The sequence below is a fragment of the Cyphomyrmex costatus genome, unplaced genomic scaffold (genome assembly GCF_001594065.2).
Source record: "Cyphomyrmex costatus isolate MS0001 unplaced genomic scaffold, Ccosl1.0 scaffold229, whole genome shotgun sequence".
In the NCBI taxonomy this organism is placed as follows: Eukaryota; Metazoa; Arthropoda; class Insecta; order Hymenoptera; family Formicidae; genus Cyphomyrmex; species Cyphomyrmex costatus.
Window position 1 is genome coordinate 148,355 of NW_017276357.1, and position 16,588 is coordinate 164,942.

The 16,588-nt window shown below is 31.8% G+C and overlaps 1 protein-coding gene across 1 annotated transcript; it reads left to right on the forward strand.

Annotated features, from left to right (window-relative positions):
• Positions 1–6,591: 6,591 nt before the first annotated feature.
• Positions 6,592–9,575, forward strand: LOC108773946 (slit homolog 1 protein). The gene is made up of 2 exons (XM_018539934.1): positions 6,592–6,654; positions 7,613–9,575. The coding sequence occupies exon 2, from the start codon at positions 7,626–7,628 to the stop codon at positions 9,513–9,515; it is 1,890 nt and encodes a 629-aa protein (XP_018395436.1). The 5' UTR covers positions 6,592–6,654; positions 7,613–7,625; the 3' UTR covers positions 9,516–9,575.
• Positions 9,576–16,588: the final 7,013 nt, after the last annotated feature.

A 16,588-nucleotide genomic window follows, 5' to 3' on the forward strand; every position in this document is an offset into this window, starting at 1 on the left:
TGACACAGTCAACAGTTGCATAATAAAACTCGACGAAGTTATAAATATTAATTTAGATTTAAATTTTAAATAGATTCTAAATATTAATCACGAGTATTTATCCTTAGCGATCTAAATGAGATATTTTGAGAACCACAAGAAACATTAATTAACCAATAATTATTATTAAACGTTTTCCTATATGCAAAAATTTATTTGCTACTAACAGCTAATGTTTATTAAGTATGTGCCAAGTATGAAGACATAATGTAATGCAGGAATAATTTTGAGGTAATGATATTCCAAAGCGGAAGAAATTTAAGTGCAACGGCGCAGGCTTCCAGATGGTCGCGGTCAAATTTATCATAACAGTTTTATAAACTAGTCAATAAAATGAGTTTCCTATTGGTACACATATATCACGCGCATTAGCTACATTTAATAAGACACGCACTCTTCCGAGTAATGATTTAGTACCGCATTTATTAGCCATATCGGATAGAAATTCTCATAAAAGTAACACATTACATTCTAATAATTTAGTAATCGACAGCTTCATAAAATGCTAATGTACATCGAATTACCCTGATTATTGATCAATAAATAACTTTAAGAAACAAGGATCTATTTCAGAAAAACACGGATTTTTTTTCGGTAAATCAAACTCGAACTGAAAGAATTTAAAAAAAGTCTTATCAAAAGAAAAAGTATGCTGAAAATATTTAAAAATTCTACAGAAATAATAATCAAAATCTTAAAAATGGAAGTAAAATCATTACTTTATAATACTTTATATTACTTTAGAATCGAAGATATACGAACGTCACAGATACACGAGCATGTAGAATGTGAAAGATGTAATTTGTTTCGCAATATTTGCTCTCTCTCTCTCTCTCTCTCTCTCTCTCTCTCCCCCCCCCCTCTCAACTCCAAGAGGTTATAATGCATGTTTCCGCACGAAAACATAAGTAGTCTATTTCTTTATTTTCAATATTTTAACAATAAACGCGTTGCATAGCGCGATAAATATATTCAATATTACGAAATAGTCAATATCTAAAAATATATAAGGTAGGAAAGAATTTAATGATTTTGAAACTGCACAAAGTTATAACAATTAATATAACATCATACATATCTTGCTTTAAAGATAATTCTTTATTAATTACAGAATGTTAAAAAACCATTAAACATTTATATTGTACATAGTATACACCATACTGGCAAATAAAAAAGCCGTAGTGAACATAAGTCAGAAACTCAACCGTTTTTAAGATATGCATATGATACTTAATTTTGTATGTTAGCTTCATTACTGACTTATTGATTTCTATGTACGCGACGTGAAGATTTGCCTGAGAACGTAAAATGTTTACAAACCACGTTCTGAATGCTCTGATTTAATTTTCATACGCGTTTCATAAGGCTCGTTGTACAATCAGTCATATGTCGGAATCGGGCATCATACACATATGTACTGATTTGTTGGCTCTCAACTGAAGTTGAGTCGCGAGTTGGCTGTCGTTGTCAGAATAGAAAATAATTAACTCCCATCTTTTCCGACTACGACTGATTACGATTAGATAAAACATAACCTTCGGATACATTTATGTATGGATAAACAGATATTTTTATACATACGGATATATATATGGATATATTTATATTATATTATGGAATCACTGAATGTAGATGAAATACTTATTGGTTCATGATCACTCATTTGAAAGTATATAAATAATGCGTGATGAGCACCAAGATTCTGTCTCATATTTGTGGTAATATAAGGTCTTATTAGGGATGGGAAAGTTACTTTGTAAAAGTAATTAATTATACAGTTACAGTTTTTTCTTTCAAAAAGTAATTAATTACCGTTATAAGTTATTGACTCTGAAAAGTAATTCGTTACAGTTACTGAAGAAATAACTTTAGTTTCTTTTAAGTTACACTTTTTCATTAGAATTTTCACTAGTAGCATCGATACTAGGGCTGCATTCAGAAACGTTACCCAACTGCCTTCGTGTAAACGTTTTACCCTTCTTTTTCACCTAATATTAAAACAAGAATGATACACATCAGGGTCATCAGAGTAATTAGGACAATTAAAAAAAGACTAGTTTACATAAAAACGGAATACACCCACAATATATATAAAGTAACTATAAAAGTAACTATTAAATTAGTTACTAGTTACTAAGTTAAGTTATAGTTACAGATGGAAAAAAGTTACGAAGTTAAGTTACAGTTACTGAAAAAAAAGTAACTCTAACTGTAACTTCGTTACAAGTAACGAGTTACTTCCCATCCCTGGATTTTACCCACCATCGTCTTGTATTTTTCTTTTTATGTTTCTTTAAAAGTAATATATCTTATTTTCATTATTTACGTCCAAATTAATAATAAATTTGTGAATATATACTTAACGTATTCATTCTTTATACTTGTTCCGACTTCGATCAACGAGCAACGACTCAATTGTAAAATAGCTAATCGTATTCATATGTGACATACAGCATACGACAAACGACTAGGGACAGCCGACAACGACGTACGGCGGGAGATCACCTTATTAAACATATAATTTTTCCAAATATGCTACCAGTTCCACTTATGTATCTCAATTTCTTTTTGTTTTTCGTCATATACGATACATAGAAATAACAATGTCAGTTATAATACTAACATACAAAATTATTTATATCTTCGAAACGGTTGAGCTTTTAACCTACATATAGTATGTATGTTCACTAACGTTTTTTGTTCATATGGTATGTACTATCCATTATATAAACATTAAATGAGTTTTTAAATTAATTATTTATGATAATTTGTTGTATTATGCATTGATATTATTAGAAGATATTAACTGTTTTACACAAGATACTAATTCATGTAAAAATTAAGAAAGGCGGAAGCAATGTTCAGCATGCATCTTATTATTCTTATTTCTATTTAAAACGTGAAGATTTGTATCTAAAAATTTATACAAAAAACTCAATCGGCAATACTCATACTTTTATACTTTCAATAATTTGAGCTTTCACTTTATTTCCCGTTTTCAATATGTTACAATAGGAGGAAGATAGTTAAAACATTTAGAAACTCACATAGAATTTCGTATTCAAAAGCGATTAGCATGGCTGCATCAATATCAAATGAGATTGCAATCAAAGAAATCTTCGAAACAATAGCTGTTCTTTTACATCGCCGCACATCTAAGTAACAATGCAAGGCCGGCATTCGCATGTATGATATTATTACTTTGGTTCAATTATACGCTATTGCGTACAATTCAATTATGACTTGGCGCCTTGTGCATAATTGTTCGACCGATAATTGTTTGTTGGGAAGTGTTGTACGCAACCTTACAATTTTCAACTTTTGAGATAAACAATCGAGAGAAAGAGAAGATTAACTCATCACACCTTTGTATGTTTGACTCGAGTAAAAAAATATACTCATGATTTGAAAAAAAATACAGTAATTATTGCATTTTTTTCAAATCATGAATTCATTTTATTTTTATAGATATAATACTACCTTCCGAATAAAAATTTTATTGCTCAATGTATTGCATGACTTACATGTTATTGCAAAATTATTACAGAAACAAACAAGAACGATTTCATCACATGAAAATGCTATGTAATGTAAAATTGTGAAAATTTATGTTACTAGTTTAATTATTAATTCTAACACTTATGTATCTTATCGAGGCACGGTCGAAATTAATAAAGTTACTAATTATTTGACACAACACACATTGTATCAAAATAATTATTATTCCATGACGGGAAAAATTCTTCCTATCCCCTTTATCATCCATATTATTCTGTTAATATTAATAAAGAAAATTATGGGGAATTTTTATACATTTATATACTTAATTTATTCAGCTTGAAGCGCAAGGTTTAACATAAATTTACATGTAGTTAATTAGCACTTGACGCAATTTGTGTGAGAATACGCTGACACCTTTATGTTTCGTGATCCGTGAAATATTAATTCCAAAAATTAAAAGTCATGTTTTTTCTTATAGGAATAAATTGGAAATAATATCCTGATGCAATTATGCGCTAGATAATCAGTGCCTGAAACTGCGGCATTGAAAAATTTTCTCTTCTTATATCCGTTATAATATATACGCTCTAATGCTATAAGGTTTGATAGAATACGGTATATAAGTAGATCTTATGTCAAACATTAATTATTATTTGATTTTTTTAAACCTGAAATGATATAGTAGCGCTTTTATTCCCCGCAAAGACAAGTTCAAGGCTGTATTCCAATTTCGGAAACGAGTATTTTTACTATATAGAGAAGGCAGTTTGAAGTATTTATAATGGCATACAGGAAGGAAGTGTAATGTGTGATCGCTCAGAGAGTGCGGTTCGAGATATCCTCTGAACCTTCGACACTGTCGATGCGTATATACGTGTGTAACAAACTTAATTAACTAAACGCACGTGAGTCGTATCGGCCGACTGGTTTTTTGTGAATGGAACCGTGAGAGCTAGAAGTACGAACCCGCCGCGCCTCGCTCCGCGTGCTTGTATACGAATGGCCGCGCTCTTATACCCACGTAATAATCATGATCCGACGAATCCAGTGGTTCTCACAGCGGAAGGTGCAAGCTTGTTTCCGGAAGTACGACGACCTCCTGGCGGCTGGTTCTTCCGCGCGAGAGGCAAAAGACCCTAGCTCTCGTCTCTCTGATCACGAACATTAGAAATTAGCGGCGCGGAGCTTCGCGTTCGGCTAAGCAAGTAAAATTTATCTCATGCGAGAACGCTTTATGACATGGGAAACGCGATGTGTGAAAGATCAAACCGGTCGTGAAGTCGAGTTCTCGATGTGTGTCCACGTGAAATACCGGATCAGGCAGTAGCCAGTTTAATGGTATTTGGTCCATCGAATGGCACAGAAGCCTCCTTTATCATTATATACGAGTCGATATATGTATTTCCAAGAATGCTTCCTCTGGAAATTAAATCTCTCACGTGATATGTGGCAATCTGTGCACGGGAACTTCATTCATCTTAAGAGGAATGTCATATACGCGTGTTTATAGAGGAAAATGTGTGCATATAGAGTTAAATAAATATAAAATATTACATATATATAATATTATCTAATATATGTATTTGCAGAGGAAATATTAGTTACGCGTCTTAAATGCGCACGCAACAGTACATTTCAATATTTTATAATCCTTTACAATCTTATGATTTTAAATCCTGTACTTTCATAAATATATTATTATTAAAAAGATAAAAATATGAAGGGAACGCAAAGTCGGATTTAAAGAATTCGAACCATATAATTATATAAAATTATTTTAATTGGATTCAAGATAAATATATTAATCATCAAATCATTACATTTTTTTATAGTTTTTAAATCGAGATTTAAAACAATTTGTTGATTCCTTTGTCAGTTACGACCTAGCGATCGATCATGCTTTATTAAATTTTTTATTTTAAGATCGTATATTCAATGCATTATCGCGTATCCTACCGGAAATGTTTATCGATCTTGACATCATTATTATTGTTATTTGCTGCAATTTTACATATGTAATATATTCACTATTGACGTACTAATAAATATAATCAGCAAATCCTTTCTGATGTAAAATTAAAATATAAAGAGTCATATATAAAACATTAAATGAAACAGTCAAAATTATAGAGTAGTAAATTTAATTAATGCTTAATTCAAACTTTATTTTTATGTTAAATTGTTCATCTAAATACTTTAACACAAAAAAGAATTAACGTCTTGTAGATGTCATAATATTGACTCGAATAACGTAGCACATCGCTCTTGGTTCATGATGTAAAAATAAATATTCCAGGATGTTGGCGATTTGTTAAAAAAAAAACAAAGAGACAGATGATTAATAAAAATAGAAAAAAAGAATGCTTGATCGCGTGCCAACAGTAGCTGTTTGTAAAACCGAATTCTAGTTCTTCCAGAACGTCGATTGATGCGTGAAAAAGTGATTTAATTCGAGAAAGGTTACATGGCTCGTGCTACTATCTTCTTCGACTTTTAACAGTGGATTACGTCATAAAGCCTCTGTACATGGTCAGTAATACTGTCAGTATCAACGAATATTGACAATATTATTGATTGTGTGTGGTTATAATATTAATGGGTTGACGTAGAATACTGACGATGATTTGGATTTAAATACATGCTTTTTCCTTAAGATCCATGTCGCCATAGATAATAATATACATTAAATCGAAGTGAAATATTATCAATAATAGCTGATCGTATAAGATTGTAAAAACTAATGCATACTGTCAGTAATACTGATCAGTAATACTGACTGAGTCAGTATTACTGACCGTGTAGGGAGGCCTATAGAATTCGAGTATTGACAAATCGTCATGAACCATCCTCCTTTTACGATATGAGATCGTCTATGTTCGAACGTAGGCGTATCTCTTTTACATATGCTCTAAAAGTCTGCACACGCACGAGATTCGACTATAAATAAAGGCTTGCAAGACCTGTTTTCGTGATTACCTCGTTCTGTGGAATCTTGCCTACACGCGTTATCCGCCAGGAATAGAAACGCAGGCAGTCTTTGTCTGTCTATGTCCGAAGGCAGGAGGATTCTTCAGCGCAACTTCCGTGGCTTTCTGTGGTTTAGCCGATTGATCGGTAAGTGGAACATGTTCTTACGTGAATGTTCTGTAACGACGTGATTCACGTTAACTGAAGTTTCCATGATGCATTAACCACAAAAAGAACAACGGAGACTGTTTAAAGAGCAAAAAGGAAAATACGCATTTTATATAGAGGTCATTTTAGATTGTAATCTTGTACTTAAAATAGATCTTGAAAAAAATAGTTCTCGTTTTAATTCTTTGTACCTTGTAACTTGAATTTTAAATTTGTAACGTTTTCGCGAAGTATTATTAGTAGGTATTGTCGAGAGAATTGTTTATTATAATAATACCATTGAATTGCGTATACGCTTTCGAAAATTATCGGAAAATATCACAAATTATGTAATTTATGCATCCCGAGTTTGAGTCAAGTAACCAGTTTTTATAACATCTGACATAAGTTTTGAAGAATAATCTAAAGCATCGTTCATCATAATCGTTGTAATTATGATTATTTACGTGAGAACTGTCTATCACAAGGAATGTCGCAAAATAGCCCCGAAGCGTGGGATTTGATACATCTACTATACTATAGAATTTTCTTAGGCTATCAGTCCTAATCAACGTCTTGAAGTTTCTCACATATTATCGTGATTAACTGGTATAGAGATAAGATTAAATCTAATATACGTATATTTAACGACTATATACTTTTTAATTACCGTACAGCTTCCATATGTTTTGAAGGAAATAAAAAAAGATTTATAAAAATGACAAAATTATACAGGCGGGACTTGAATTATTTATCTCTCTTAATTTGTACGCAATATATGATACCTACTCTATGAAATGATTAATATTAACGACACACATATTATACATTATTTTCAATAGTTTCGTTCAGTTATTATTGATTATGAATTATTGGCAGTATAGATACAATCTAATAATTGATGTATAGATATAGAAATGTGAGAATTTTCAGTTTGTAAAAAAAAGAAAATTGTTAGTTGTTTCTAGGAAATGACGATGCTGTTCCTCATCATATGTTTGCTACCTCTAGCGGCAAGTATACCTGTAGAAGTTGGAAAAATCAATGAGACTTCAAAGAATTTGATCGTGAACATCGAAAACGGTACTCTGAAAGATGTTCAATTTGTTAAAAATTTTGACTATACGGAATTGAATTTATCAGGCCTTCCTGGTCTTAGCGCGTTGGAGAAAAATGCCTTTGATAATGTACTTGATTTGGAGTCTCTAATACTTACCAACAATTCGTTGACTTCTCTACCGGATTTCGTCTTCTCTAATCTAACAAAATTGAAGAGCTTATCATTGTCGGATAATCAAATATCAAATGTCCGAAATCTTTTTGTCGGCTTGGAGAATCTGCAGTTGTTGGATATATCTCGCAATCCTATCAGACATTTCGGAAGGGGTCACCTGTTTGGTCTCACTAAATCCGTCAAAATTCTCACTGATGGAAATATTCTTTGGAGCATCAGCACAGGCGTATTCGCTAATTCTTTCCTTAAAGACACCGAAGAGATAAAGCGACTGGCAACAATGCAAAATCAGGAAAATCCTGTAAAGGAGCAGAAAATCAATAAAACTGAGGTAGCCACTGAATCACAAGATCGAAAGATCATCCAAACTGTTAGTGAGAATACTCGACTGAAAATTTGTAAGTCTGATGGCATCGTGACATCATTGGAAATTCTTCTGAAAGACGAAGAACTTGTTGATGGATGTGTCGAGGTGCCAGTTGATACCTCGATGCAAGTGAATCTCATAGAGCTGGGTATCAAAGGTTTCCAGGAAGATTGGTATCGATTACAATCTCTGCCGATCGTCTCGTTGGATCTGTCGAACAATGAAATCGCCGAGATCACAAAAGAGACGCTGAATAATCTGCCGTCGAGTCTGACATATGTAAACTTCCAAGGGAATAAAATACGTAGGATCTGGAATCAGGTGATCGAGAACGATCACTTGAATGTACTTAACTTGAGAAACAATTTGATCGAAGAGATCGAAGACGGCGCGTTTGCCAAGACGGATCTATATGAATTGTATCTCTCTGGTAATCAACTGGAGAGTCTGAATTTTGTCTCCAGTCTGCCGGAAGCCATGACCGTGTTTCTTGCGAACGGAAATCACATAATCTCTATCCCCGATGGCGTGTTCTCAAAGTTCTTTCGTTTGAACTACTTATGTCTCGATGATAACAAAATCGAAACATTGCAGAACGACGTCTTCCAAGGTTTAAAGTTCTTGTTAACGTTAACATTGACGGGGAATAATATAAAGACAATTGAACCAAAAGCTTTCAGAGGCTTGACAACGCTGCAGATGCTTGATCTTCGCCATAATTCTATACGTGATCTCGAGAAGGGCATTTTTACTGAGTTAACTGATCTGAGGCAGTTGAACCTCGCTAATAATAAGATCTCCAAGATCACGTTTACCGATCTAGCGCAATCCGTGGACTCCCTATATCTCGATTACAATGAGATCAATATTCTCGAGGAGGGCAATTTTGTTCGAACTCCGGCATCCACCTTATCCTTGACCGGAAATAGAATTTCTAACATAATGCGTGGTGCCTTTAACCTGCCAACTCTGAGAGATCTATATTTAAACAACAATACTTTGACTACTATAGAGGGTGATAGCTACGAAGGCTTGAACCTGTTAAGGCGTCTCTGGCTTTCTGAAAATAAAATATCCGAGATTCGCAAAGGGGCTTGCAAAAATCTAGGAAGTCTTTACATTTTAGATATATCCAAGAATCCTTTTCAGAAGCTGGAAAACGGCGCTCTTCATGGTCTCAATACGGCCTTTGGTACCAGCTTATACGTCTTCGAGAACAATTTGAAGGAGATACAAGGCGGCGTTTTTGACGATGTCTAAAATTCTCTTCTTTTAATTCAAATAATTTACATATACCTATACATTTCTTCTATATTAAATAATCTTGAAAAATAACATTTAAAATTATGGGTCTTTAATTTACGAACTTTCGAAAAATTTAATTCAGTTAAATTACATTATAAATATATTATCATATGAAATATATATTCACACAGATTTTATAAAAAAAGCATTTATTTATTTTACCTAGAAATATAAATCAACATTATAAAATTTAGATACATCATATATTGAGAATACAGAATTCGTAAGAGTGGTTTAAATCGGACCTATTTGTAGTTTTTATTCTCTATAAGGCGTAAATAAAGTCCGATCATAAAACAAATGGTGTCCGTTCGAAAGATCATTTAATTTCCTTCATTTTTGCTTCAAACCATTTTGACGTATCTCTTACCTATGTCGAACTATAATGGAAAATGTAAAAATGCATTTTCCGGTCCGATTTGGAACTCATAGTTCTAAATCAAACCTCTTCTATTTTTATGGACTTTTAGATAGAATTTTAAAATATATTTTAATTAATTTTTGTTAGTATTGAGTAAAAACGAGCAATTTAAGACTCAAAAATAAAAATACAGTTTATATTATTAGAATTAAAATCAATAAAAAATTTCATCAAGTCTGAGCCTGTCGCCTGATAATACATGATACCATATTTTATCGATTTAGTGTTTTTTAGACCAGATCTGGTCAGTCGATCACCAGTACTACAATCAAATTATGGCGAATCTTGTTTCTTCGACTAACTGACTTACTCATCTTTTTAGTGTTTTTTGTATAGATCCAATTTAGATACCCAAAGAGAGGTCCGATTTGGACACGAGTTCTTTCGAATTATTAGAACAAATTTTACAATAAACCACAAAAGTAATCACAAAACTCTTGATATTTTTGAATTCTACACTCTTTAATTATCTTAAATCAATTATTGTTCAAATTATTAGCATCTTTTAAATAAGGATTTACACGGATTTTCTTTTTTAAAAAAATTTTCGCATGGAAGCCGAAGATACATATTTGCGTCTATTCTATGAACGTCATGACAGAGTACTGCCAAACTGCTGTCACATGTTCGGTACCTTATAAGGATTACTTTACATTATAAATAGCACGCAAATCTACTTAACCGTATTTATTTAAATTAAAAAGGTCCAATTTGGAACACGATTTGATCTAGAACATTTTCTCCTACTATATATATACATATATTTGAGTTTCGAAAGTATCAAAATATGTATTAATTTACTAAATTAATTCTGAAACACGTTTTCGCCTTTTTGTACAATTTACCGAACAAGCGAAAGTTTATTTGCTTATTATTATCGCGATATAAATAATAATTTTAACGCATATAACTTTCAAACAAAAAATTTGTTGATATTCAAAAAGCATTGTATATGATACATGTATCTTTTAAACATTTTACTTTTTGTTACTTTTATCCGTATTTTTCCTAATATGTAATTATTTTTCTGCACGAATTCTGTACTTTTAAGAAAACGAAATCATGACAAAGTGAAATTGCAAATTATCAATCAAGCATAATTTATGTGATCATTACAAACAATTATATATCATTTCTCTTAATATGTATCGAGAGCAGCCTCTTCGTGCGATTGCTCAACCGTTTGTAATTGTTAATATTCACCCGAGAAAGGCAAACAGACAGAACAATTTTCATAAAAGTGACTCGCTTTCACCAAACATGCTTATAAATCCACGTGTAAAACTACTATAATAATAATCATAATAATCCGTCCGTACGAGATGAAATATAAAATGTGCAACTTGCAACTGGCTGGCCTTGACTTTCACACGAAACCTTTCAACTTCCAAGTCCATCGGGCTGAGACCCGTTTGAAGGTCGGTACGCTGTTAGAAAATTTTTTTATTTTTTCCCCATTTTGAACGACTAACGGTATATTGCGGCCGAAGCGTTGTATAAGCAAATTGAGTAATTGAACATCCTTATGCAATTAGGAATTGAGAACCGGAAGGTGGTTATGATTTTTTGTCCATTTACATAAATTATGCTTGATATTAATAAAAATAATGTGTCATGTATATATAAATGTATAAATAAATAAATATTATTAGCTTATATAAATAAAATAGATATCTCGAATTTAAACAATTGCGATCACATATTTAATCTCTGTTATTCTGAGATTGAACCAATTGAAGCCGATTATAATTTTCAACGAGCTTGAGTCTCAACGCTATATATATACCATAATTTCATTGGAACTGGATAATTTCGTTTCACGCCACATCGATCGTGACAATTATGTGTGACAAAACAGACGGCCGGCGTTTCCACCGCAAACCGGAAGTAGCTAGTCGACGTACGTAATTACGTAACACATATTCCTCGGGTTTAATTAACTCGCGGATAAACCTTGAGCACGCTCGTAAAGCGCATGCAGCGATCTTGCCTTCCTTAAGCTGGCAAGTTCTTCTTCGTGGTGCCCGGCGGTACGATCTGACGAGTCGATTTGTTTAATTGGATCTCGAGGGGTTCGGGTTAGATCCTCCAACAGATAGTACTCGCGTCTTTGTTGCATTTTTCACTGCGATCGCACATTTACGATGATAACCGCGCACAACTAATTGGCGCAAACTTAATGAGTCTCCAGCTTTCTTTCGCAGCCATCTTGATTTAAAAGCCCGAATCGTAAATATAAAAAGATATACTCGTGTCCGGTTTCCTGCTCGAATGAACTACCTGTTACGATTTCACGGTGACTGAGATTTTGTCAAAGAAGTGCTGGTTCTCACATACCGAGTGCTTCCCGTTCCGTAGCGAAGGTCCCGGGCAATTTCGTGGCATTGACACTGAATACTCAGCGTTCGTCATTTCCGGTTTCGCCAACGGTACTCAAAGATTATCGATCAATGTTGGTAGTATAATCATAATGACAGAATATCAAGGAACTTCAACTTTACAACTCACTACATTTCGTTCTCGATTTCTATCTATTAAATACTAAATTTCACTAATTGGTATATAATACTTTGAATTAGATTGTATATGGAATACCGTACAAGTAATTTTATTATATTGTTAATGTTATTATAATGTTAAAATATAAAAATGTTAAATGTATAAGTAATTAAAAATTTTATAAGTTTTAGTTATCTATTGAATAAATATTTACGTCATAATTTGTAAAAAAGAAATAAATATAAAATTAAAGATAATTTGAATATATTATTAATATTCAGCTGTGTATTATTTGTGTCAATTTTAATAATAACATCGTCTTATTGTGATTATTAAGCATTTTCGATAGAACAAAATTTTAAGATGAAAAGATCATGCAAAAAGCATGAATATGTAAGTTAGCAGTGCGGAGTAGAAATTCAATGAATGTTGGCCAATAGATCTTATATCAGCTAAAAGAAAAAGAGGATGCCATCGAATTTCTTAAGGTATGTTTTAAGTAGGACAAAGATACCTTGACTCCTGGGAGAAAGGTCTCAGTTCGTTGGCCTTCATAGCTGCAGCTGATGGACACTAGCATGTAACATCCAGAAAGCAATATATATGCTGCTGAACATATCAATATCTTTGTATTGTTCATCTTACGTTAGATCAAATGCATAATCATATCTAATAAACGAACTGATATATAATCTATTATTACATTATATATTACTTTTTATTTTAAAAACATCAGATTTTTTATTTTGATAATAAATGAATTCAGGAAGACTAACTCTAATTACTAATTACATATATTTATTATATATATTTATTATATCTACACATACATATATACATATAATGGTGTAGTATCTATATCAGTACTTAGAATTATGGGAGTCTTCTTGAACTCGTTTACTATCAAGATATGGTAAAAAAGAATAGGTTATTTCGAAATATAAAACCAACGTAAATATGTTTATACATATAGATATCTATACATATACTATACATGTAGTGTATATTTTTTTACGAAATTCATTCTTTACATTAATTAAACAAGAAACAACTTAATTATAGTTATCAACATAAATATAAACGTATATCTTATAAAAAACAAAGAAATTAAGCCGTAGATATAATGGTAACCATAAATATCAGCGTACTATGTTTAACCGCCTATAATAATTAATACATATTATTGCTTTCTAATCATCATAGAGTGAAAGTGACGATCGCGAGAGGGTGATCACTTGATGTAATCGTGGGACGGAATCCCTGAAATCATTATAAAATTTATATGAAATTTCAATATATAATCCAATAATTACATATGCAACTACAAGAAATAATTATGTAATATTAGATAAAATCGTTTATTTTACCAAATGACCGCATATATAGAGTGAGAAAAATTATTTCATTATATCATTAAATAAAATTATTTAAAATGAAATGAAATCATATAATCTGTGGGACGATATTTTAGATAGTGGTTACCCCCTCGGAAGATTGTACATTTTAGGAATATGTGCATGTGACATGGCATCATTATTAGAAGAAGAAGAACTTGATTACCTTCAAACATACATAGCCTAAGAAGGGGACATGGTTTACAATTTATCAACCTATCCTCACACATCCGCGTACCTTGTTCTCGCGTATTTTTCCTCTTTTCTTTATCCTAATTTACTCAACTAACCTTCACTCGTCTATCGACATTATACTTTAAAACCTTTTCTCTCTTACCTATTATCTTCTTAATTTATTTTTTGACTCTATATATTTTATTCTACTGATATCCCAATTTTCCTCCCCTCGTTAATTAATTAAAAAATTTCCTCTCTAGTCTTCTTATATTTCTAACTTATAATCTTACATCTCACTCAATCAATCAACTTATCCACGCATAACTTTTATTCACTTCATGGCATCATTATTATTATCTGTAGCTTATCTAAATTTTATTATGTAAATAAATAGCATTATGTAGATAAACAGCACGATATTATATGTATATATAATATTTATGACACCAATGATACTTGCAAAATTGAATGACCGGAGACCTAAACGATGATATCAGAAGACTTTCGATTTTATTTTTTTTCTTATTGACTAGGTTTTATAACTATCGTTATAACCAGTCAACGTTACCTAGATGCCCATAAACCTGCATAATTCGTCTTTCCATAGTTCTTTTTTGTTTAGACCGTATGCTCGCAGAATATAGAAAGCGGTGGACGCTATAGTCGAAGAAATTGTGCGTAATTACTTTCAAGAATCGCTCCGTATTTTTAATAGCCGCAGGCAAAGAGAGCCATTTTATCTCAACTGATATAAGACCGGAAAATTTTTAAACCGCTTAATTGCTTCTGCCTTCATTTAATCTAACCAGCTGATTATATAATGCAACCGCACAAAAATAAACTTGTTTTAGAAATTAAGCACATCTTAGATATCAAAATATAATATTAATGTCATCAGTGAAATCTATTATTATTGTAAACAGTATTCCAAATCAATTTAATAATTTTATAATTGGCATATTAACATGATAACAGAATAGATTAGCGAATTCAAACATTTATTCGTTACACTTTGAAAGAACGAGATTAACAGGACGGAACTAATTTTCTTTTTAACAAACTCTTTCATTTACATATTTTAGGTCAATCAGGTTGACATACTGATAATGAGTTCATAATTATTAAAACTGCATATAAACTATATATCAATATTACTAATTTTAAACAGAATCGAATTAATATAACTTGGCAACAAGAAATCATTAGTTTTTCATCTGGTATCTTTAAATTAACATTAATTTAAAATTTATACAATTATATTTGCTACTATTTGTTCCAATTAATATAAGTACAGTATAATTAGGTATTTCTCTTGAATTTTTCAAAATTTATTCTGTACCTGTAGAGATTTGGGTGCGCAACAATACATTGATAAGATTATATATAAAAACAATTTATTAATAGTATTTTTAATTAAAATTATTAGAATCTTTTTTAATTATAATTGTTTTCTCAAATAAAATGATACAATAAAAGATAAAAAAGATACTAAAGTTATGATTAATCCAATAAATAATAGTAAAGAATTATGAATCTTTGTGTCAAAATCATTAGAATCGCAATTTTAATTTAATTACTGATAAATGATCTTTACGTGACAAGAGATCTCGCAATCATGCTCAAAGAACCGTGAAAGTAATATAGACCATCGTAAAACTTAATTTTCATCGAAAATGTATGTAAATATGCACGTTCGTTGGCACTCGTAAAAAAATGGATTCAAGCAACCGCTTGCATACATATGTATAAGTTTCTCCAACGGCGAGGTTGTACCATCTTTAATTGGCAACCTGAATCAGTTCGCTGACTTGATAATTATCCGGCTGAGAAGAAACATCTCGTGCATGACACCGCAGCGAGTTGAACTGAAGCGAGTGACCTAATCGCAAAAATTAATAGCCGAACAGACGATTTACTATTCGTGATGAACCAATTATACTGCCATGCATGCGTGACCTGCTTTCAAAGATAATCGTTTAATAACATATTCGTACGAAGAATTGTTCACTCATGACGTATCTATATGTATAACTGTCAAGCGCAGTATCTTATACATATGTGTGTATAGTTATTTAGTTTAATAAAAGCAATGCTTATATAATTTTCCCAATAAAAATCTCGTGCTATGGTTGCTAGTAAGTTGGCGTCGTGTGTTTTATCGACTACGTCAATTATGCTATATTTCTTTGTCGCGCAGGTGATTATCCGGCGTAAGAATGTTGAATTATAATAAATATTTTGATATATTCACCATTATGTGAGCGCGGAAATGACGTGTTTTAATTATGCATCTTAATGTACAATAAAATTTCATTTAAAAAAATGTAATTGAACATCTCGGAGTACACGTGATTAGAAAAGTTGGAGAGTTTCGCTTCCATGTCTGTATGCAAAGGAAGATAGTATGATCTCGCGAGTACAACTCCGCATACATGTGATGATCACATAATCCGATATAGCTATTTATTAAAACCACTTTCCACTTACGAGACACGTGAATATACAAGGAAATGTGTTTCCGTAAGTCGTGTGACACG

What these genes read in the sequence shown, in the direction of transcription:
- LOC108773946 (XM_018539934.1), top strand. Translation starts at nt 7,626, where the DNA reads ATGACGATGCTGTTCCTCATCATATGTTTGCTACCTCTAGCGGCAAGT.